The sequence below is a fragment of the Electrona antarctica genome, assembly GCF_951216825.1.
Source record: "Electrona antarctica genome assembly, chromosome: 23".
NCBI lineage: Eukaryota > Metazoa > Chordata > Actinopteri > Myctophiformes > Myctophidae > Electrona > Electrona antarctica.
The window spans coordinates 8,885,800-8,910,358 of NC_136804.1; the positions used below are offsets into that span (position 1 = coordinate 8,885,800).

The 24,559-nt window shown below is 44.0% G+C and overlaps 1 protein-coding gene across 1 annotated transcript; it reads right to left on the reverse strand.

The window, feature by feature from the left end:
- cpm (carboxypeptidase M) lies at positions 1-23,890 on the reverse strand. The gene is made up of 10 exons (XM_079494858.1): positions 23,764-23,890; positions 16,230-16,407; positions 15,653-15,750; positions 13,820-13,992; positions 9,492-9,588; positions 8,348-8,453; positions 6,364-6,534; positions 3,283-3,435; positions 2,456-2,604; positions 1-942 (listed from the first exon to the last, which is right to left on the reverse strand). Exons 2-10 carry the CDS (start codon positions 16,393-16,395, stop codon positions 697-699), a joined length of 1,359 nt encoding a protein of 452 aa, XP_079350984.1. The 5' UTR covers positions 16,396-16,407; positions 23,764-23,890; the 3' UTR covers positions 1-696.
- Positions 23,891-24,559: the final 669 nt, after the last annotated feature.

The following is a 24,559-nucleotide window of genomic DNA, read 5'->3' on the forward strand; positions in this document are numbered from 1 at the left end:
TTGTTGTGCAAATAGAGCAAGAACATGGAAAATAAAAATATATATACCGGTATTGCGGTATACAAAAGAAAAACACTGCAATAAGACATATACTGCAGTAGGCCATGTCCAGTAGCCTGCTGTCCTAAACACATTCCATAACAGTACAGTATAGTCTGGGTCTCATTTTCAACCTTGTTCAGCAGAGCTTGGCCCATGCCTTAGCTATACGCTTAAACAAAGGAGCCAACCTTCCTGGGATTTTCCATGTAGTTATTTCCCCAACCAATCAGAGTGCAGAGGGGCCGGGGCTTATAGTCAAGCAAGCGAGAACATCTCTGTTTGATAACAAACTGTATATTTAAACACAGGTGCTGAAGTCTGTGATATACCAGAGTTTTGTGTGTGATATGCTGTACGATCGTCTTCAAAATGTCATATACTTCTATTGCCGCAGAGTGTCGGCGGGCAAGGGCAGAACAGAGACAGACAGATTGATTAACCAATGGGGAGGCTCCGCTGGCTCCGCGTGACAGGCGAGGCTCCTCCCTTTCCCCCCTGAAAGTGCATGCGTGCCCCCAGACTGCTGTGGGACGGACAGTGTCGTTCTCCGAAGGATACATATGTATATAATGTATATAATGCACACAGTATTTTTGTCTCGTTACATATTTGTCTTCCGAGGTATTTGGCACGTTTAGCGTCCTTGGCGAAGATTTAAATTAGCCCCGCCCCAAACCAAACCCCCACAACCCAGAGTAGGCGGGGTATAGACACGGCCCCCCGCCCATTCGCGGGTGTCCAAGGGAGTGGGGTGGGGCTTAGGCCAGACGAGGGGGCGTGGCTTGCTGCCACGCCGGTGGCCTCCCGCAAGCGGAAGTGATGGACGAGTGCCGAGTAGTCGTCAGGGCCGTAGGGGACGGACAGTGTCTCTCTCAGAACGTCATGTCCAGGATATGACACCTGTCAATCAAACACAACAGTGACTCTCAACCTTTTTCATCTGAAGGGTACACTTATTTTATTATTATTATTATAACAATTATTATTATTTATTTTACTACCTGCCAATCTACCAATCTACACTGTAAAATCCTCTGTGTTTGTTTAACCCATTTAGACAAATGCCTTCTACAAATGCCTTCTAAATCATGACAGTTTTCTGAAAAACCCTATGTCAGTGGTGCTGAACCTTTTTCATGTCAAGGACCCGCAGAATTATCTGTATTTGGCCGCGGACCCCCATCTCAAAATATGTTGTTCCAGGGACCCCCCCAGAACCAAATATTTGAGTTAAAAACGTTCCCTGTGAAAGAATATTATATTCAAAGATGTGCGCCACATTTTCACGATTAAAAGAAATAGAAGATCTACAAGCTCATAGCGCTCATAGCGCGGCACCGAGTGCCGCGCTAGACCGATAAGGGACCCAACGTTGAGAAATTGGGAAATAAGACACACTTTAATATATATATCGCCGCTGTCTTGTATCTCCGTGTTTCATATCTGTACGTTTTCTTTTTTTTTTCATGAATCCATTTTATACCATTTCACACTTTGTTGTATGACAGTGTCAAAAACTCTGAGCTTATCGATCGGCAATTTTTGCAATATTTGATGACCTTCGTGAAATAGGGAAGCCAGGTTGAAAGTGGCTAGGTCCGTCTGTGGAATTTATTATGTGATTATGTATTATTAATCTTTATCTGACACTAGGTGGCAACAGAGGGTAGGTAAGCCTTGCCGGGGCTATTTCCCCATATTTGGGTACTTTCATTTCCGGTTTCCCGGCTTGGAGACCGCCGTATAGCGGCTAATGTTAACAGTAGCTCACAATGTTTACCTTTCACCAGAAACGTTAATATGTCAGGTGCGATGTGATACAAAATCACAAATCACATCGGAACCTCGGATGGATGATGATCACCGTGGACAGCGCCACATGTTTCAGAGATAACATCCAAAGAAGCTCCTATACTTTGAATGGGACCCTATGGGACGCGCGCACACGTACCCTGGTGCTGGGGGTAATATAAGCATATAAGTATATAAGTATATAAGCAAGGCGTTGCCTAGTAACCGGGCCAGAGTTAAAAGTGATAAACAGTTTCATATTTGATATAAAGCTTTATGTACAAGATATCTCATACTTAGCATACAACGGGTGTAGAGGGAAAGTACGAGAAATGTCGTACTTAGCATAGAAAGAGTTTAAGTGTTAACCAGAAAGGTAAATTCTGTCGGGTGGAAACACCAAAATAGTTACTTTCCAGAATTAAACAAAATAAATTAGCAAAAGTAGCAGATCTACAAGCTTGAAACGTATCGTGAGTTTGTGGATCTGCTTCTTTTGATGCTTTTGTGTGACGCAGGTTTTCTTTTTTTTTTTTTATGAAAAGCCATTTGTATGTGCGTGCGTGCATGCATGCGTGCGTGCTTGCTTGTGCTTGCTTGCGTGTGTGTGTTTGTGTGTTACCCTGAACGTGTAGCTTCCTGGTAGAAGTAATCTGTAATATTCTCCTCTTCTGTCAGTTTTAAATGGAAACAGGTTGTTTCTGCCCAGAACCTCGACAACAGCGCCCTCTAAAGGAAGACCTGACCATGACAACACACGACCCTTGACTCCTAGATAGGAAAAGAGACACAGAATGGTCATATGTCCATCATACACAGACACATGCATGGACATGCACGCACACACAGACACACGGTAACACACGGTGTGGCCGGTAACAACTAACCCGTGGCCGGTTAAAACTCACCGTGGTTCCCAACCTGCGTGTCAGGTTAAAACTAACCCGTGGCTTCCTGTGTGGTTAGGTTTAGGGTTTGGGTTTGGGTTTTGAGTAGTGTGTCGACTAATGCCTGTCGGACTGTTAGTACGTCGGACAAAACACATACACACAGAGACAAGCATGGGCATTAATGCTATTCTGTGAGTGTGTGTGTGTGTGTGTGTGTGTGTGTGTGTGTGTGTGTGCGTGCGTGCGTGCGTGCGTGCGTGCGTGCGTGCGTGCGTGCATGTGTGCTCACACTTCATTACACCCCTGCAAAAGTCAGTGCCAAAGTCTGGACACCCGCCCCCCGCACACACACACACACACACGCACACACACACACAAAGGGGGTGTCACTATCAGCTAACATTATGCTAACCATTGACTATTAATGAGTGATCCAGTGTTGCTCTAGGGTTTCAGACCCTTTCCAGAACTTTGATTAACAACAAAGGTGGACAGACAGACAGACAGACAGACAGACAGACAGACAGACAGACAGACAGACAGACAGACAGACACTAACCTAGGTGAACTTGTTTAATATAATCCAGCAGTGCCTGTTTGTTCTCCTTCCACAGAGCTGGAAGCTCATTGGCTGGTGGATATTTACAGCAGGACAGTTCAAGGGTCAACTCCAAACACTGGGCCCAAATGTAGTTATAGTCCTGCATTCCACCTGCAAAATATATAAACATATATAAGCAGTATTACAGTAATCTAATATATATCTATTATATCTCTGCTGCCGCCTGCTATCTCCAAAATATTAAAGATGGAGTGCTGTGATTTTTACATTTTCTCCAGTTTTTCATGAGCTTATGAGGTGACAGTACTTCATTAGACCCATTGTGCAATGATGTCTTCCCTTTTTTGAAAAAAAATCTTCCTCCTTATATAACAATAATATCTGATGATCATGTTTTAGGGTGGGGAAAAAATTCACGGCACTCCATCTTTAACTTTTCAGGAAATTAAAAAATGTAAAAAACATACATCGACTACTTGAATGTGTGCACTTTTATCATCACTTTTAGTACAGCAGTAATAGGAACGATCTTTCACTTGGTGATACAAGCATGAAATGTGGCACACACACACACACACACACACACACACACACACACACACACACACACACACACACACACACACACACACACACACACACACACACACACACACACACACACACACACACACACACACACACACACACACACACACACACACACACACACACACACACAGTCCAGTCCAGCACGGTACGGTACAGTAAACTACTGTTACAGTACAGTACGATGCCGTACATTATGATGCCGTACAGTACAGTACAGTACAGTACAGTACAGTACAGTACAGTACAGTACAGTACAGTATAGGGCATTCACAAAAAAGATTTATCGATATATCGATTTCATTAACACAAATCGACTCAGATTAGGAGAAGTCAAAAGTTTAAAAAAAATCATATTTTTTGCTCTACGGTATGTGTGCGATTAACAATGGAACTAGGCGGAGCTTACGCGCCAGGGCCCGAAGCTTGCAGGGCCCGGTACGAGACAGACTATAGGTAGGCTACAGCTGTTGCTTCTGTCGAAAAATATAACGCAACACAGGAATCCCCGCTAGTGTTTTTGGTCGTCCGACAGTTTCTGTAGCAGTTGATTTTCCCTCGGTCGGTTGGAGGGGGGGGGTCAGTCGGCTTGGGGGGGTTCCCGACGGCTGCGCGTCGCTTCCTCCTCCTTCACTGACAGAGGGGAAGCGAGTAAGCGACGCCGTTAGAAGCCCCCTCGCTCAGGAAGGCCCCCTCTCTCAGACCAACGTGTTGTTGTTGCGACAATAACATATGTAAGCATATGTAAGCCAAAAGGAATATAAACACAAGACCTTGGGCAAAACTTCATATATATTTACCCTGCTCCAATCCCCCTCACCATGCTGGAAATAAAACGTCTGGCTTTCCGAGGCTACATCCGTGCTGACGCAATGACTGTCCGGTTTCTGGTTTAGCTTTACGCGCTGGGCACATCATATGAACCTCTCCGTCTCCGGTCAGTGCGGGTTGTTGTTTATTTGCATGGCTCAGAAAATAAGTAACAAACTAACATGAGAACGTAACGTTATCGAGTTGGAGGAGGAGGAGGAGGAGGAGGAGGAGGAGGAGAAGGAGAAGGTTCACGTGGAAGGTAATGCAGATTGTATAGAGCTCCGAAGTCTGACGTCACTTTCAGTAGAGGTCGTCAATCTCCAGGTTCATGTATTTGTTTATTTGCCTTGAGATCCCCAAACGGCGATTTTAGGTCGCTTCATATAAGAACTGTGTTTGAAAAATAAACCGACCACCTCTGCGTTTCTGTCAGGGGAGTGGCTGTGCGTCGTTAATGATGTCCATTCATATTTCATACAGCCAGTTTCTAGAGAAAATGGAATTAATGTGACCGCAAAAGCCTTGAAACTACATATGAATGCAATGTCGCTGAGCATATACGTCACGCCCAGCTGTCAACATATTGCGTTCCTGAGATTCCTCGTTGACGTAAGCTCAGCTGGTGGTGACTCGACTCGTACTAACCACGATACATTATATATCAATAAAATAAAAATAAAAATAAACGTAATTAACGTTCAGTTTCTGTTGTGCGACGGGCTGCGGGCAGAAGCAGCCTACCCGGAAATGTAGTCTCTGGGTTGTTTGGCTCGTTTCTAACGCTTATTTTGTTACTCTTTGGGTATATTTGTACATTTCCACCTTCAGTCGATGCTTCATATCCATATGAGTGAAAAGGCCGGGGTGATCGGTTTATTTTTCAAACACAGTTCTTATATGAGGCGATCTAAAATCCCCCTATGGAGAGTACAATGCTTATAAAAACATACAGGAACCTTTGCGCTCACTGCCCTCTACTGGTAGTAGAGGGCAGTGACGTCAGGACTTCGGTGCTCTATTCTGATGATGTGCCAAACTGCTGCTGGCTATATAGACCTATGTCTTCTATATTGTGTGCGACGCACACACTGTTTAGTATTTACTATTATAGTTTTATGTTTTGATAATCAGCGCTTTGCCATATAGATGATACATACACTGTGCCATATTGGAGAGGCCACTGTGTGTGTGCGCAGTGCTTTGTTTGACATGCTCCGTATTTGAGCGCGCGCACCTCCACCCGCCCCTGTTAGCACAACCCCCCCCCCCCCAGATACAGCTTAAGTGGAGTATAGGTTTTTGACATTAATGTGGAGATTTATTTATTTATTTATTTTCGTCTGAATGGAGTTAGGAGGTTTAGTCAGAAGTGTTTTTTAACACTTTTGAAAAATGTGTCAATATTATAATTCACTTACAGCACTTCAAAGCTTCATACCACTCGTTATACATAATTATTTATAATCATGCATAACAACTTATGACTACGGAGCCCCGGAGTGGCCATTGCGAGTGAAAATAATAATAAAATGTAATTATTAAATTGAGGTGCTCAAGTTATACGATACTTTTACTTAAAAAAAATAAAAAGTACTGAAAGAAGAGTACTTTATTCCAACCATTGACCATGCCAACGCCATCTCACTCGGTCACAGTTGTCATAGCGACGACACCAACCTGACAGAGGGTACCACTGGTAACCGTTGGTGATGCCGTCGGGGAATGCCAAGTTGTCACGGCAACGGTTGCCCCGGTGCATGCTGGCATGGCTGTAGGAGAACACCTTGGCCAGGTAAACAAACACGTCGTTGTCAGGGGTAACGCTGGCCCTGCCCACCAACTCAACACCTGCACGGGGACAGTGGTGGGAAAAGTACTCAAATGTTGTACTTACCCGTATTCAAAATGTACTCAAAAAGTACAAAAGTATCGGTATCAAAATGTACTTAAAGTAAAAGTACTCATATTGTAGCATGTCCCATTTCACAAGTTAAAAATGAGTACAAAATATTTTGAAAATAGCCGATCTACAAGCTCACAATGCGTTGCATCGCAACGCATTGTGAGCTTGTAGATCAGCAATTTTCAAATGGCCGAAATGTATATAGTGCTGAAGTGGTAATAATCAAAATCTACAAAGTAACTAGTAACTAATATTGTCAAATAATTGTAGTGGAGTAAGGCCTCACTCAGACCTTTGCAGCATTGCTGCATGCTTGTTGTATGAATGCTGTGAGTGTCATGGCCGCCCCAATGCATTTCCAATGGAAGTCACATGGTTTGAGGACTACATTTTGGACTACAAGCTGTTGTATGGCTTTCGGCTGTGTTTCGACTGCGACTCCCATTGGAAATGCATTGGGGCAAGCTGTGTCACACCCTTTGTATACAGCAAGCATACAGCAATCTGTTGTAAAGGTCTGAGTGAGGCCTTAAAGTACAATATTTGACTCTGAAATGTAGTGGAGTAGAAGTAAAAGTACTGAAAATTTGACATACTCAAGTAAAGTAGCCTACAAATACCTCAAATGTGTAGGCTACTTAAATAAATGTACTTAGTTACTTTCCACCACTGAAAATAGAAATGTATCCGTCCGCTCTCAATCGTGGCGGTTTGTAATTGTCCTAATCTCATTTGTGAGGTGCCCTTCATTTATTTATGCCTGATTTTACACTTGGTTGCACTCTGAAAATAGTAGATCGCATAAAATCATAATGTCTTGTCTTTTAGTCCCTCCCTAACATTTTAGTCTAGTTTTTTTATTTGTTGACGAAATTGTCAATATATTTAGTCTTAGTTGTAGTCTTATAGCTTAGTTTTTATTAGGTTTTTTTTCTAGTTTGTCATAATTTTAGTCGACCAAATCAACACTGGCTTGAAGCAACAGAAGCAGCGTGTAGCAGCATGACAAGCAGAGATCTAATGAAGGCCTATTTAAAGTGTTCGCCCTGCAGAGAGCGCAAGCTATGACGCGTTTAGAAAGGCAATGGAAACTAAATGAAAACTAATGCTATGATGACTAAAACTAAATACATTGACAATTCCGTCAACAAATTAAAAACTAGACAAAAATGTTAGGAAGGGACTAGTGGACAAGAGATCCAGTATTAGTATAGTCGAAGAGACTATGACCTAAACTAAAATAGAAATGTGCTGTCAAAATCGACACTGGCTGTTTGTAAACAATCGGCAGAGTGAGCTGATGACTTCTGTATTATACGCATGAAGTAACACGATGCATTATAAATTAATAAAGATGCATGCAAAAAGAGAAATGCCTCACGCATTAGAAGGACAATATCAGTCAGCAGACGCAGGAAAGTGTGTTATGAAGTTGGATGAGCTTAAAAGTGAGCTGAATATTGAATCAAGCAACTTGAAAACGGTCTGGGGTGCACACTAAAGGAGGGAAGCCAGAACAGATGGTAAGTGTTTTAAAGTGAAATTACTCAACTAAATTCCAGAAGCCCTGAATGAGTCATGTCGATCAATAGTCCTGATGTGTGTGTTGGTCCATGTATTAGCTACCATGACAACGTAAGATTGCAGTGTGCGTGTGTGTGTGTGTGTGTGTGTGTGTGTGTGTGTGTGTGTGTGTGTGTGTGTGTGTGTGTGTGTGTGTGTGTGTGTGTGTGTGTGTGTGTGTGTGCACGTGCATACCTCCATTACTGTTGTCATAGGGGTAGCTAACGACTAGCGCTCCACCGTGGAGGTTCGCTGAAAGAACGAAACTTTCCGTGTTCAGCCAGCCCATCATTGCCTGGACCTTCAAAGATACAACACCATCACACAGAGTGGGGGGGGGTCTTGTGGGGGGGGGGGGTCTTGTTCCTATAGTGTATTTGCTTATTGCTTATTTGGGCTTGCTTCCACATTTTTTAATTGTTATTTAAACCAGTGCTTCTCAAATATTTTAATTTTATGGACCCCCACATAAATGTGTATTTGTCCTAGCTAACCTCCATTTGAAAAACGTTTCAAAAAAAGAAATCGTCCAAATATTCCACTTTTTTTGTTGAAAATGGCAGATCTATAAAGATATGGCATGGTACAGTACACATATTGTCTCTGCCGGGTGGCAGAAACATCATGGGCAGTATTATGCGTGTCTTAAGTACCAGGTCTTATTACTTAACTTAAGACCTGGAGGCGTGGCCAAGGCTGTTTGGCCACTCAGAATAGCCAAATGGCATTGATCACGCCTCCAGGTCTTAAGTTAAGTAATAAGACCTGGTACTTAAGACACACATAATACTGCCCCATATGTCCAAAACTGCTACTTTTCAGGATTCAAATTCCAAAGTAGCTAAAGTAGCAGATCTACAAGCTCGTGACGCTGTAGTGTAGTGTGATCACGTCGTAGGGCGTGCCGTTAATGTCCGGAAAAACACAAAAAGTTAGAATATGGAGATAAGAGGTTTCTGCCCGACAACAACGACATATACCTCAGTGATTGGTATGAGGAGATAAGGGGAGGGGTTGTTATGAGGTGTGAGTCATGAGGTTGGGGGAGAGAGACATGTTATCAGATGAGATTGACACACACACACACACACACACACACAGGGGTTGTTATGAGGTGTGAGTCATGAGGTTGGGGGGGAGAGACATGTTATCAGATGAGATTGTCTCTCTCACTCACACACACACACACACACACACACACACACACACACACACACACACACACACACACACACACACACACACACACACACACACACACACACACACACACACACACACACACACACACACACACACACACACACACACACCACGTGTCATGTGATAGCCTCTATACCTCCAGTTCTCTTCCCTCCCCACCCTGTCGGCGCAGTCTGTGACCGGCGAAGAAACCCGGAAAGTTCCTGTTCAGGTCCACACCGTTGTGATTAAACCTGAGAGAGAGAGAAACAGATGGGGGGGGGGGGGAGAGAGAGAGAGAGAGAGAGAGAGAGAGAGAGAGAGAGGGAGAGATGGAAAGAGGGGAGGGGGCAGAGGAATCAACGGCTATCACACAAACTATCTTTAGATAAGATAAGATTGCCTGCAACTTTACCTGATTGATTGATTGAAAAAAGTATTAACAGTTTGCAGAATTACAGTACATTTCAAGCACAAACTCAATACAAAGGCTGTTAACTGTGAGTGGACGACCCAATTAAGCATTACACTTGTTTCCAATAGGGTCCACCATGTTCAATTCATCAAAACCTGATCATGCATGGCGCTGCCAACGGGGCTACGAAGAGACATGGAAATGATCAGGTTAAGGAAACACAAAGCTGTGAGGGGAAAGGCGGCTTCCTCGTCCAAGTTATTCTAGGGAACATCCTGTCACTGAATAATAAATGGCATGAGTTTAGAGTTGTCTGCATTCCAAATGCGTTTCAAGAAATACAAATTGGCTCCCCTGGTGGTTCCATTTGGTTGGTTTCCTGCCTTGGATGTTACCCTACCACAGCAGGGTCTTCAACAGGGGGTCCGGGACCCCCTAGGCCTATAGGGTCCTCAGAGATGCACAGGGGCCGCCAAATCTTTGTGTGATAAACTTTATCAACCTGCACCTTCCACACTGAGGAATACGTATAGCATGTGAGAAAGCTGTTCAGTGATTACAGTCCAGATCTAGGACTGCAACCAGATCCTTGACTTGAGCCCAGGTGGTGCTGATTGGCATCAGCAGCACCTCCTATCAAGGTAATTAAAAAGAAGCTACGGTCATCATCGTTTTCTCTATCCAGCAATTCCAGCCGGCAGATTCGGGGAAGCAAACTACGTTTTTTTGTTTTTTTTTCTGCATATATGGAGCTGACATTCCATATGTTGATCCATCCCCATCCATCCTTCCTCTTCGATGCTCTCCCTTTGGACTGATACCTGTCCATTCAAACTCTAGACGGGCCCCGCCTTAAAGTTATTAGCGCAACTATTTCATGTAAAGGACCCCAAAAATGATATGTAATTGGCCGCCGACCCCCATCTGAAAATATGTTGTTCAAGGCGCCCCCAGAAGCAAAGATTTTAGTTAAAAACCTCTGCTGTGAAAGAATATATATTCAAAGATTTGCTCCACCTTTTCACGATTTTTCAAAAATAGCAGATCTGCAAGCTCGTAGTGCGGCAATCAGTGCCACTCTATGAGATTGTAGATCTGCTATTTTTAAAGATCTATTCTAAAGTATAACATAATGCTTAAAACAACAAAAGGGGTTCCTGTCCTGAATGGCTCAATTGACTATCTTTAGGAACCTTGAAATACAAAAATGCCACTGTCTGCAGTGGTGCTTTACAGCTGTGTTGTGCCATGTGTAAAACACCCTGAACCTTGACAGAGACCGCGAGAGAATAAGTAGCATTTCTTTTCCAATGATAAAAAACTATCTGATGAAGCAGCAGACCATGAAATAACAGCTCTCTGTGTGTGTGTGTGTGTGTGTGTGTGTGTGTGTGTGTGTGTGTGTGTGTGTGTGTGTGTGTGTGTGTGTGTGTGTGTGTGTGTGTGTGTGTGTGTGTGTGTGTGTGTGTGTGCGTGTGTGCGTGCGTGCGTGCGTGCGTGCGTGCGTGCGTGCGTGCGTGCGTGCCAATAATATTGATGGCGTGTGTGTGCGTGTGTGTGCGTGTGTGTGTGTGAGTAAGTGGTGTTGGCCACGTCAAAACATCCTTATATCACTTCACACAACATGTACCGACACATACACAGGCACACTCATACTGTACACACACTACTATGGAATCTTGCATTTCCCGTCAGTGTGTCAAACTGATCCTTCCCCATCCATCCTTCCTCTTCGATGTCTCCCTTTTGACTTATACCTGTCCATTCAAACTCTAGACGGGCCTGCCCCAAAGTTATTAGTGCAGCCACACCCGGCAGCCGGCGAAAACTAGAGTTCTCAACAGGCCCGGAAATTAAGACCCGGCCCAACCTGGGCCCTCATCAAACCCTGTACACTCAAGAGAATGTCCCCGCTACCACCCTTAGATCTCCATATACTGTATGGAGCTGACCTGTTCTGACATTCCATATGTTGATCTGGCCTCATCAAACCCTGTACACTCAAGACGAGAGAATAAGTAGCATTTATTTTCCAATGATAAAAAAACTATCTGATGAAGCAGCAGACCATGAAATAACAGCTCTCTTTCTGTCTGTCTGTGTGTGTGTGTGTGTGTGTGTGTGTGTGTGTGTGTGTGTGTGTGTGTGTGTGTGTGTGTGTGTGTGTGTGTGTGTGTGTGTGTGCGTGCGAGCGTGCGTGCGTGCGTGCGTGGGTGCGTGTGTGCGAGTAAGTGGTGTTGGTCACGTCAAAACATCCTTACATCACTTCACACAACATGTCCAGACACATACACAGGCGCACACATACTGTACACAAACAGGACTTTGTGAATAAGAGACATCGTTCTCTGTTGTCACGTTCCGTCCGCCTAATAAGTAGTATTTCACTGGCACCGACTCAGTGAGGCTTACCGTGTCACAAGTTCGACCAACCCATTTAGACCTGAGGCCGATTCTAAGAAAAACAGTTTTCTGTTTCTATGTCAGTGGTGCTCAACCTTTTTCATGTAAAAATATGTTGTTCCAGGGACCCCCCACAAGCAAAGATTTGAGTTAAACACATTCACTCTGTAACAATATATATTCAAAGATTTGAGGCACATTTTCACGATTATTCAAAAATAGCAGATCTACAAGCTCATAGCGCGGCACCGAGTGCCGGGCTATGAGCTTGTAGATCTGCTATTTCTCAATAGCTAAAGTATAACATAATGCTTAAAACACCAAAAGGGGTTCCCGTTCTGAATGGGTTAAAAACTAGTGAAGCGGTGAAATTATACACATTGGTTACAAGAGGAATGCTTTACTAGGTTGTTAAACAGTAAGATCTTGGAGATGATTGTGATGTCTTTACAAGTAGGCCTACAGTAGACGGACCTGCCCCAAAGTTATTAGTGCAGCCGCGCCCGGCAGCCGGGGAAAACTAGATTTCTCAACAGGCCCACCTGTCCATTCAAACTCTAGACGGGCCTGCCCCAAAGTTATTAGTATACAGCCGCACCCGGCAGCCAGCGAAAACTAGAGTTCTCAACAACAGGCCCAAAAATCAAAGCCTGGCCCTACCTGGGCCCTCATCAAACCCTGTACACTCAAGAGAATGCGATACTGTATGGAGCTGACCTGTTCTGACATTCCATATGTTGATCTGGCCTCATCAAGCCCTGTACACTCAAGACATGCTCCTTATAAAATGATGGCCGGTAAGTTCTCAACAGGCCCACCTGGTACATTGAAAACTCTAGACGGGCCTGCCCCTTTTTCTACTGTGCCTCATAGGGCACGCTGGGCAAGACCTACAGCACACTGTAGACGCTATAATTTTTTTGGGCGGAAGTTGCAGGATTTTGGCGGAACTACCGGTCAAGGAAATGACGTTGATGCTTTACAAATCTGCGTGAATGAAACAAGTGTTGTGATTGGTCGAAAATATATTGTTCCGGGGGAAATACATCTGACGGATGTTCCGGCCTGACACTTCCGCCGATAGCATCTCTGCCTTAGGTTGTGACCAGGCTTTTCTCTTCGCAGATGAGTAAGGCTGGGACCGAGGCTACTCCTAGGGGGGCTGTGGACACTTCAGAAACCCGCAATCAAAACAATCTGAGATATTAGCGTTCAAAAAGCTGCGTCCCCATAGACAGCGAAATTTCCATTTCCGTTTATTTATTTATTTTTTTCAACAGACCGAGTGTTATGAGGGCATACTGGACGCAGTTGATCACCGTAATCAATTGATATTAAAAAAGGCGCCAAAAGGCGCAATTGGCGACGGGTGAGTTAACGTGAGAACAATGGCTTACATTATAGCATGCTACATTTCCAGTTTCTATTAGCTTGGATTCCCCATCGATGTTGTCACTGGCAGGGGGGTTTCTGAACTCTGAGACACACATGGGGTTAGACAAAAATGGTACAATAATGAGCATTATAGTGAGGAGCACTTAGAAGAAAAAGATTGGTTGAAAATGGGCAAAAAGTGCCAAAAAACTCCATAAACTGTGTGTGCGTGCGTGCGTGCGTGCGTGCGTGCGTGCGTGCGTGCGTGCGTGCGTGCGTGTGCGTGCGCGTACCTGCCCTGGCTGTACACACAGTGTGTGTCCGAGGCCTCAAAGCCATCTGGGTTCATGGAGGGCATGATGTGAATCCTGGCACTGTTCAGTAACCGTGACAACCCAGGGTCGTTGTCGCGGTGACCCTGGACCAGGTGGTCGATCAGCTGCAGGAGTAACACCCTGCCGACAAACTACACACACATGCACGCACACACACCACACACACACACACACACATAGTCAACATATATACACAAGAATGGAAACAGCAGCGTGCTAAAACTAGTACCGCCTCTGGCTTTCCTTTCATTCTCCCCCCCCCCCCCCCCCCCCCCCCACACACACACACACACACACACACACACGCCTCCAGAGTTCCCACCCTTCTACGTTTCTCTCAGGAGGTTTGTTATTCATTAAGCCCTTCTCTTCTCACAACTCAGCTCTGTACTATATATCTGTGATCTCGCAAACCATTCTCCAAATCAGCCCCTAATCTTTAGTGCACTCAGTCAGTCGGCCAATAAAGCTACTCCACCCTGGATTTTCTCCCTGGATTCCCTTGGATCATGGGCCATGACACAAACTCCCTATATCTGCCTCACTAGATTGACCGCCATTTTTCATTTTCTGCTATAGACACACTTTTTGTTACTCCCTCTACACAGAGTTTTAATATTATGTGCACACAGCATTAGGGCCGATTCATATACTCCTATTTTACCGCTGTTTCGGCGCTGTAGTGCCGAAATGATTTCGGCTCGACAGAAATTTTCAGCAGCACCGAAGAGCCGACTTTAGGACGGTACCTGCCCCCCCGAACCTCAAATGACGTCACATTGTAGGCTCTACAGAGCCGAACCGACTTTTATTAGGCTCTAAAATAGGAGTATGAATCGGCCCTTATACTCTTCCTACTTCCGGGCCACTTCCCTACTTCCTTCACAGTTGTTATACAGATTGTACTACTACTATGATTAAGGCTCTGTTCCATTTAGTGTGCAGTGGTTCTCAAACGTTTTAATTTCAAGGACCCCCATAACTCTGGGAGTGTACACATCTCAGAGTTACACATAGAGGGGTTCCGATACCGATACTGGTATCGGTTACTCGGGCCGATACCACCCTCAAGTACTCATACTCGGTACTCGGAACCGGCCCCGATACTTTGACCCGAGTACCAAAACATCCAATTGACACTAGGCTGAACGAATGCAACGGGAGGAAGTCTGACCCAACACTCCAGCAAATCGCCAGAAACAGCTGATCTACAAGCATAAATGACAACTGACAAGTGTAGATCGGAGATCAGTCTGCATCTATGAGAAAAAGGGGCTCAAATAAGTGATTACTCAACAAAAATAAAGTACTCGTATCGGTACTCGGTATCGGCGAGTACAAAAAATAAGTAAGGCCTACTTGTACTCGTACTCTGTCTGAAAAGAATGGTACAACTCTAGTTACACATCCAGTCAAGGACACTTTGAGACCCACTGGTGTAGCAGAGTTTCCAGTGAGCCAACATGCACAATAGCAGCACCCTGACTCTGTTTGACCAGAATGGTACAGACCTTTCATTAGTAGCAGCGGTAACGCGTCATTCAAAACCCCAATAGGGTTGCATATAAAGACCCGCCCCTGCCTGTCTGTACTGTGTGCACACGCTGTCCATGCAGGGCACTGCCCAGGGCGTCCAGGTGCGTGCGTGCATGGGTGCGTGCGTGCGTGCGTGCGTGCGTGCGTGCGTGCGTGCGTGCGTGCGTGCGTGCGTGCGTGCGTGCGTGCGTGCGTGCGTGCGTGCGTGCGTGCGTGCGTGCGTGCGTGCGTGCGTGCGTGTGTGCGTTTTCACACCTCATTTCCATGCATGTTAGCAACGTATTTGAACTCGGGAATTCCCTCTGTGTGTTGTCTGGGATTTGAACCCACAGCCATGACCCACAGCTCTCTACCTAGAGACACAAGACAATGAGTATCATTAGAGACGCGTGCACGCACGCACGCACGCACACAAGGCTGCATACAAGCCAGCTGGCATCCCATCTTAACTTTGATTAGCTTGTGTGTGTGTTATATATGTATGTATGGGTGTGTGTGACTAGTAGTGACAGATTAGGCAGATTAAACAGTCCTGGATTACAGATTAGAGCTTCTTAACTCCTCCTGCTGTCATTCTGTCAGACACACATGCTGTATGCCTGTATGGTAGATGCAAAAACAACCTTCAAGTTCTATATCATTTAATTTTCCAGGAATCATTTAATGGTTCCAAGCATGGTTATGTTTGTAAAACAAAATACCAGTATGTCATTTTGAGCAAAATAATACAATTACAATTCACAATATGTAGCATTTCCCACTATTTGTTGTTTGATGAACCCATTAAAGTCCTCTGTTTCAGTCTTCCGTGCGTGCGTGCGTGCGTGCGTACCTTGTACTGACTGTCCTATGCTGTAGAGGTGCGTGATATCAGGGAAGGTGGTGTTGATGTCCAGTAGGTAGCGCTCTGTCTGCAGGCTGTCGTGGTAATGGAAATCTAAGCCACAGCATCCAGAGATGAACAGCAACACAGGAAGGATGACCAGAGAGAATGTCATAATGACTGCCCCCTGAAAAACATGAAGAATATATTGTTAATCTTCTTTTCTATCTATCTATCTATCTATTATATTTGTTATTAAAATGTTGGATGTATTTACATTTTCAGACAAACCACAGGCCTTAATCCATTGAGACCTGGAACGCATCCATGTCACGTTAGCGTTTAACCACATTAACCATTAACCAATTTTGGGCGGGAACCCCTTTTGGTGTTTTAAACATTATGTTATAATTTAGCTATTGAAAAATAGCAGATCTACAAGCTCATAGCGCGCCACCGAGTGGCGCGCTATGAACTTGTAGGTCTGCTATTTTTGAAAAATCGTTAAAATGTGCCTCAAATCATTCCGAAAATTGTCATGATTTAGAAAACTTTTTTTTTTAAATTTCGACGTCAGGCCTGAATGGGTTAAACTGTTTCCCCTCCACACCAACAAACCTCTGTGCCGAAAATAGATGATCTACATACAAGCTCACAACAAGGCGTCGTGAGCTTGTAGATCTTGTAGAGCATTGTAGAGGTGGGAATAGGAATGGACCCATGCAGTATAAAAAAGTAGACAAAAAAAAAAGACGACATGTTCTTGAGAGGGATTGGCACATTCTATCTATCATCGAGCCCTGTATTCCTGGAAGAACCTACCATCCATGTCCGTAGCGACCACTGAGGACACCGAAGTCATGTCCTCTGTATTTTTCGCGGCTATCCTATTTTTACTATAATTTCCATGAATCCCTGACTGCTTTGCATGACGTTATACGATTCGTACGAACGAGGCCTAACTTATACCATGTTTGACCGGAGAGAAATACAGACCAAATGCTCAGCAACAGCCAATGTTTACAATAACAAACATCATCTTAAAGGACCACTTCACCACTTTTCAACATCTCTTCTTATAATTTATCCTCACTAATGTTCAGGATAAAACACCACCATTTTTTTCTACTCCGTCTGTGTCTCATTGGAGGGCTGTGGGCAGTTTAGAAACCCGTCCACCAGTGACATCATCGTTAGGCAGATTTTTTTAAACAAGATTTGTTTTAAAATAGATTTAGATTTGTATTATCGTGAGAACGATGGCTTCCATTTTTGCATTGCAACTTTTCAAAAAAAAATTGCTTGGATTCCCCATTGATGATGTCACTGGTGGACGGGTTTCTGAATTGACCACAGCCCTCCTATGAGACAAAAAATATTTTATCATGAACATTAGTGAGGACGAATTATAGGAAGAGAAGTTGAAAAGTGGTGAAGTGGTCCTTTAATAATTTATATTATTTATAATATAAAGTTGCACTTCAGTACAAACGACATCTTCACATAAAGCCGCGTTAACTAAAATTACAAACTACATCTTCATAGCTTGCAATAAGTAAAATGACCAATTACAACCTATGTTGATATGAAGCTTGCATCGGGGCTAAAATCCTAAAATCCACACCACCATTGCCTATAGAGCGCCGCAGTCCCGCCCCCTTTCATGGCGATGCCAGGCCCAGGAAATAAATCCCAATGCATTTTCCTCATAGACATTTCATAAAGTATTTATTTAAAGACCTTTTAAGCGTCGTACGAAGCCAGCTCGAGTCGTGACAAATCATGACAACAAACACAATATTTTGGACCAAACAAATAATTACAAAGAAGAAAAACAACAAAAAAAGTGTTGTAACCTGCCGTTTTTTTCTACTTTCTAATTCTTTGTTTGGCCCAAAACATTGTGTTTATTGTCATGCTTGGCTTTGTCCGCGGCGTAAACGTCTTTAAATAAATACTTTCTGAAAAGTCTATGAGGAAAATGAACGGGCATTTCTTTTCCGGGTCTCACGAGAGGGCGGGACTGCGACGCTCTATACAGCAGTGGTTCTCAAAGTGGGGTCCAGGGACACCCAGGGGTACTTGGGGGGGATTCCATTAATACAGCAGCACAATCATTTGAGTGAATCAAATATGTTTTTTACAATGTTAACCTCCTGCAATATAAAAGGAAGTGAAAAATGCAGTGCAAAGGGGGCATTTTTGTTTAAAGAAAAATTGGGCTTGTGGTGGCGCTATATAACAGGCCGTTCTGGAAGATTTGGGGCAGAGGTTCGGAATTGGCATCCAGGGAGTGTGTGTGCACAGTTTGGCATCGACCAGACCAACGGTGCTGGAGCTTAGCTGTACACGGACGGACGGACGGACGGACACACACGCGCGTGCACGCGCACACTCCATCAAAGGTGGCCGGTGGCGTTTCAGAGGCCAAAGGGCATGACCTTAAACTGCCACGGCCCTTTGGCCGAAAGAGAAGCCAGAGTCATGGCAAGGGTCAGCTGGTTCAGACCAGGCTGAAAGAGAAGCCCCAGAGTCATCCAGGGCTTGGCAGACACCCTTCAAGAAACAGTTTTAAGTATAGCTCTTCAGCTCGGCCCGCCCGACTGAGACTACAGGAGAGACGGCTTGGCGAGCGCTCCCCTCACTGTGGTGCACTTCTGTAGTTAACATCGGCGATGACGGCATGGGCAATGACGCGGCCACATGTCACCGGGTTCGCCACATGAGTGGAACTGTGGAAGCCAGACTAGCGACAGCAGCCCCTTCCGCGCCTCGTTGCCCTCCGACATCGCTGGCGAGGGGAGAATGGAGACACCTGCTGCACTGTCTCCTGGCCATCGTGTCATTAGGCTATATACTCCTCCACCCATAGTGAGCTTGTGTTTTACCTGTGCATTCAGAGCCCGGCTGGTAGCACGTTGAATTGGTTCTGTTCTTTTAAGTGACCTGAAGTGCAGCTACTCCTGTGAATCCCTACCTGTTGCTTTGCGAGGCCTAAGCTACCGTGTCTGACTGCAGAGAAACAGACCACACGCTCAGGAGCAGCAGAAGTTTATAATTACAAACTTCATCTTCATATAAAGCCACATTAAGTACAATTGCAAACAACACGTTGCAATGCAATGTGTCGTGAGCTTGCAGATCAGCAATTTTTGCTTTCTTTTCCTTTCCTCATGTTTCTTTTTTTTGAATGATGTATAGGCTACATTCCCGGTTCTAGATATTAATGGAAACGGAAACGACAGAACTTCACGAGTTCTGGACAGTTTCAGGTTATGGAAGGTTCTGGGGTTTACCCTTGCTAGTTGAAAAGGGGTTTGCAGGCACCCTGTTTGCGCACAAATCCACTAAGTTGTGTGTAAACAACATCGGTTCCCAAGCTCTCCTTTTCTCCGCCTGTTCTGATAGACACTACATTCCTGGCATCTTCTTAGGGAGACCGCCCAGATCTCTGCTTTGGAGTGATTCTAACGCCGGTGGTGCAGATTAGTTGTTCCTTTCGGCAGAGGTCTGACGTCTGTAGTGCAACGCAGAGGTTCTCACACTTTTACACGTCAAGTTGATGTGAATTTGGCTGCGGACGCCGGAACCCCATCTGAAAATGTTCGGTGCCGGGGGCCTCCAGAAGAGAAGTTTTGTGTTAAAAAGAGATCACACTTAATGTATTAATCACACTGATTAAAGCATTATTCAAGCTGCTTACACTTTATTCAGGTTCCATAGGACGTCATCATCACAATGTAAAAAACCTACAACCAAACAATCCTATTGTTACAACTCCTGTGAAGTGAGAGGTGTAATTTAGTGCCTTAAACAAACATTAAAGTCCATAGACTTGGCTGGCAGACGACTTATGACATACCGGTAAGTACTCTAAACAAACAACATTAGAGCACATGACGTGACGGGGGTAAATGGTGCATTTATATAGCGCCTTTATCCAAGGCGCTTTACATAGATTGTGCATTACATTCACCCATTCACACACACATTCATACACCGATGGCGGCGGAAACCATGCACGGCACCAACCAGCACATCAGGAGCAATTAGGGGTTCAGTGTCTTGCTCAAGGACACTTCGACACTAACTCTGGGGGAGCGCGGGTTCGAACTGGCAACCTTGCGGTTACGATCCAGCCACTCTACCCCTGAGCCACCAGGGGGCTTGCTGATACATGTCCATGGACTTGGACTGTATTTGGGGGAGACCGGGTTGGTCTGCCACATGACGTTACAGTATGTCTGAAAGCAGATGTACAAGCTTGCAGCGTATTGATCTGCTATTTTTGAATAGCGAATAATATCACATAAATGGATGGAGCAGTTAAAATGATTGTGATGCTGTATTAACACACATTTTGCTGGGAACCCCCTGGAAGCCCCACCATACGGACCCCACTTTGAGAACCACTGTAGTGCCCGCCTTTCCAATGCCAGTGCGAGGTGGATGGCATGAATATCGCTGTAGGACCAGAGCTGTTGAGTCAAGGCCAGCCACCTGGATGTGGATGAGGTAGATGTCTGGAGGTCCTTGGAAACATAGATATAGAAATTAGACGCCTCCTTCACCGCTGCAATTCATTGGAGCGACCTGTCTCGCACTGAGGGAGGAAGTGCGCCCATAGTTATATGGACAGGGTGCATGTGTGCGCATGCATGTATGCATGTGAGCGAGCGGCCTTGCATGTTCACGTGCATGTTTACATGCTACAAAGAACGTGCTGCCGCCACCTAGTGGAGCTCCAAAAACCTCCGTGAGTTTCGTCTGTTGTTCTAGAATCTCTTTGGTTCCTTGGCACCAACGCGGAAGCTTGCCCTCTCTTGACAGCACCCGCCCCAGAGACGGAAGAGGCGTCTATACCTTTCTATTTGTCTGGAAGCAGGTTAATAAGCTGCTGTCATAGCTTGGTGGCAGGTGACGGCGGCTGTCTGAAAGCCCCTGGAGGTGTCAGTTCAAGAGATCGCTGCGGTTGGCAGTATAGGCTACTCTTAGTAGCTCGCCAGCTGATGGAGGGCCCCAGCCGGGGTCAGCAGGGTTGTCGTTTCAGTGGTTTACGATAGATGGCGCTCTCGGCCAAAAAATGAATGGTTCTACGTTGCGACAGATACAACCGGAAATGAACCGGAAAAGAAAGTATCGCCTGCCTCAACCGATCTGAATCTGATAACCTCAACGTTATCAGATTTAAAAAGATTTCTCAGATTGCGTTTTTTGGTCAAAACAAGCTATATTTCAACGACCCATTCGAAGAACCGATGATCGTGGTTACAAAATTTATTTTCCGGGTGAAAGAATATACGAATCGTCCGTCAGTCACTCAACACAACATTTGTTTACATCCGGTTCACGTCTTAAGTGGCCTTCAAAATAAGGGTATTCACTGAAAAAATTGTGGAATAATCAATTAATTAATTAAGACCTGGCAGTTAATGTGTTAATTATCTTCGTATTCATCACCATCTCTGTAGCATACTTTTAACATAAAACCTTTACATTGTGTTTCTTGTCTGATGTGGTTGGTCTCTTTGACTGAAAATGTCACCCTGTAAAAAAAGAGCACTATGTAAGGATGTTTGCACATGGATTATCCATTATTTGGATTTGGTACCTCTTTTCCTGGTTATTGTTCAAACTCAAATTGTTTTGGAGCTAAATATTTACCATTAAAGCCCTCTACATCAATCATTCATAGAGTCAACAGCAGTGGTTCTCAAAGTGTGGTCTCACTCACTGGTCTGGGGTCCTTAAGGGGAGGTACCTAGCAATAATGTGTTAATATAGCGTCACAATCATATTTTAACCACTTTAAACATAAGCCTATGTTTTGGCTATTCAAAAATAGCAGCTATATAAGCTCATAGCACTCGCTATGAGCTTGTAGATCTTCTACTTTTGAATAGAGGGTCCGTAGCCAAATAGCCATACACCATTGTGGGGGTCAAAAACTTTTGAAAACCATATAATCTACGCATGAATACAAGAATAAAATAAATACATGAAATAACAAAATAAAATACGATTTTAACATCTTACTTTGTGTTGGTTGTCTAGCAGGTTGAAGTCGTCAGTGAAGAAAATCCATCAGAAAGAATAGGTTACGTTACACAACTGGTGTCGCTGCCATGCAGCCAGGTAAGTAAATAAAAGCACTCTACTGTAGAGACGCGGGTTTTATCTGATGTAGAGTTATAGTGAAATGTTTCATTGTCATATAGACTGCAACCTGTTGATCTAACTAACCTAGTGTTCCGATGCCCTTAAATCAAACCCAACTCCACTCTGCTCTTCAATGACGCTTCCACCGGGGCGACTGACTGTAAATATATAATCTCCGTCTCTCTCTCTCTCTCTCTCTCTCACACACACACACACACACACACACACACACACACACACACGCACACACGCGCGCGCGCTCAAACTGTGTCAAGTCAAAATTGTACACCAGCTTAAAAATAAATAAATAATATATATATATATATATATATATATATATATATATATATATATATATATATATATATATATATATATAGAGAGAGAGAGAGAGAGAGAGAGAGAGCGAGAGGCTAGCCTATAGTCAGCACATTTTCAGAGTAAAAGCAATGTTATTAATGTCAGTATAGGCCTATAGTTTGCATGATATAGGCCTAGGCCTTTTTCTTTTTCTTTTTTTTTACACCGATTTGTGTAGGCTATTAACGCCCAAAATGAAAAATGAAACTAAGCCTATAGGTTATTCCAGCAACAGCCTGAGACAGCTGACAGTCCCAAATGTCCATTTATTTACATTAGCCTATACAATAGGGTGGAAGCACGAATTTTAGACGTAGGCTATATTCACATTTAATTTTGATTATCCTACAATATGCATGGTGACATTTGGATGTGTTGTAGTCTTCACTCTTCACTGTGGAAAACGTGTAGAATGTTATGTATTTTTTCCACCTTACTGTCGAACCCATGGGCTGCCTGTTGCTATAGAGATGTCGATATTCAGGAATCATATAACTCGTCTCGTGCAGAATGTGATAGCCTAAATGCAGTGGTGTAAATTAATGGACAGTGTAGTAGCCACATAGGCTACAATGGCGTTTTCAAGCTCATATTATTTTTGAGGGGCGCTACATCCTATACAGGTTTATGTTTGTTTTAAATGTTTGTTTTAAAAACGCCATTGACAATTGACAGAAATGAATGTTTGTTAATAGTTCAATGATTGTTTTAAAAACGCCAACAATAAAGAGATTGTTTTGTCACCGTTTGTTTTACATCATCATTACATCACCTAATCAATATGAGCGCCCCTCACTTCAAACGGGTGTGATTTTTTTTTAAACACCAATATAACTATGGAATTAAACATGACAGGTTTGTGAAAGCATCAGGAATTCATATATATAATTATGCGTCTCGGCCGGGCTCAGAGAGGTGCTGTATATTATAACATGCTGTTGTAGTAATTATGGTCATTAAAGGCATCCTAGGTGATCCGTTTATATAGAAATGGCGCCATCTAGTGGAGATCAAGATGACTTACTAATACTGGACAGAGTAGCAGCAGCAGGCGATGGCTCTGTCTCTGACTGTCACAGACCGCACAGGGACATCTCTACTGTCCTCCTGAGACACAGCAGTCAGTCAGTCTATGGTCAGGAGTCAGGACACACAGCTCATCCTATCACACAGTGAGGTGGTAGAGGACAGTGGGTTGGGCCTGTCGTTCTTTGTCCTCAGAGTGCATGCAACAGATTAAAGTTCAAGTTTCTTTAGAAAACATCGTAACAATATGAATTATGGTTCTTACAATTCAAGAGGACAGCTCTATAAACAAATCAGCACACATCAAGACACATCAGACAAAGCAAAAACTAAAGTGTAACAGACACTTTATTTATTGTTTGATGTGTAAATTGTTTTCTGGTAAAACTTGGAAGCTCTTGGGAGGGACCGGATGACATCTGGTGCCTTTGGCGTGTGACTCACAGGTTGTGTGGGTGTCCTCCCATTTCTTAAATTGTAGCTATTTGAGTTTGTTTGTAGGCCCAGAGCCTGTTACCAGTGTTTGTTTTTGGCAGCAAATTTAGATTTTAGTTTTAGTCATAGTATCTTGAATAGTTTATTAGTTTCAGTCACATTTTAGTCACCTGGAATGTTTTAGTGTTAGTCTAGTTTTAGTCGACTAAATATCATAAGATTTTAGTCGACTTAAATCTACAGTTGATTTAGTCGACTAAAATGTATTTTGGTGGGCCTCGATGCCGTCGTAATGACTGTTTTTACACTTTCTGAAAATAGCCGATCTACAAGCTCACAACGCGTTGCGCTGCGACACA

Excerpts from the sequence above, each read along its gene's own strand:
- cpm (XM_079494858.1), bottom strand. The coding sequence starts at position 16,395 with ATGACATTCTCTCTGGTCATCCTTCCTGTGTTGCTGTTCATCTCTGGA. Across the intron at positions 15,751-16,229 it reads CATAGGACAGTCAGTACAAG|GTAGAGAGCTGTGGGTCATG; the intron begins GTACGCACGCAC and ends TTGTGTCTCTAG. Across the intron at positions 943-2,455 it reads CAGGAAGCTACACGTTCAGG|GTGTCATATCCTGGACATGA; the intron begins GTAACACACAAA and ends TTTGATTGACAG.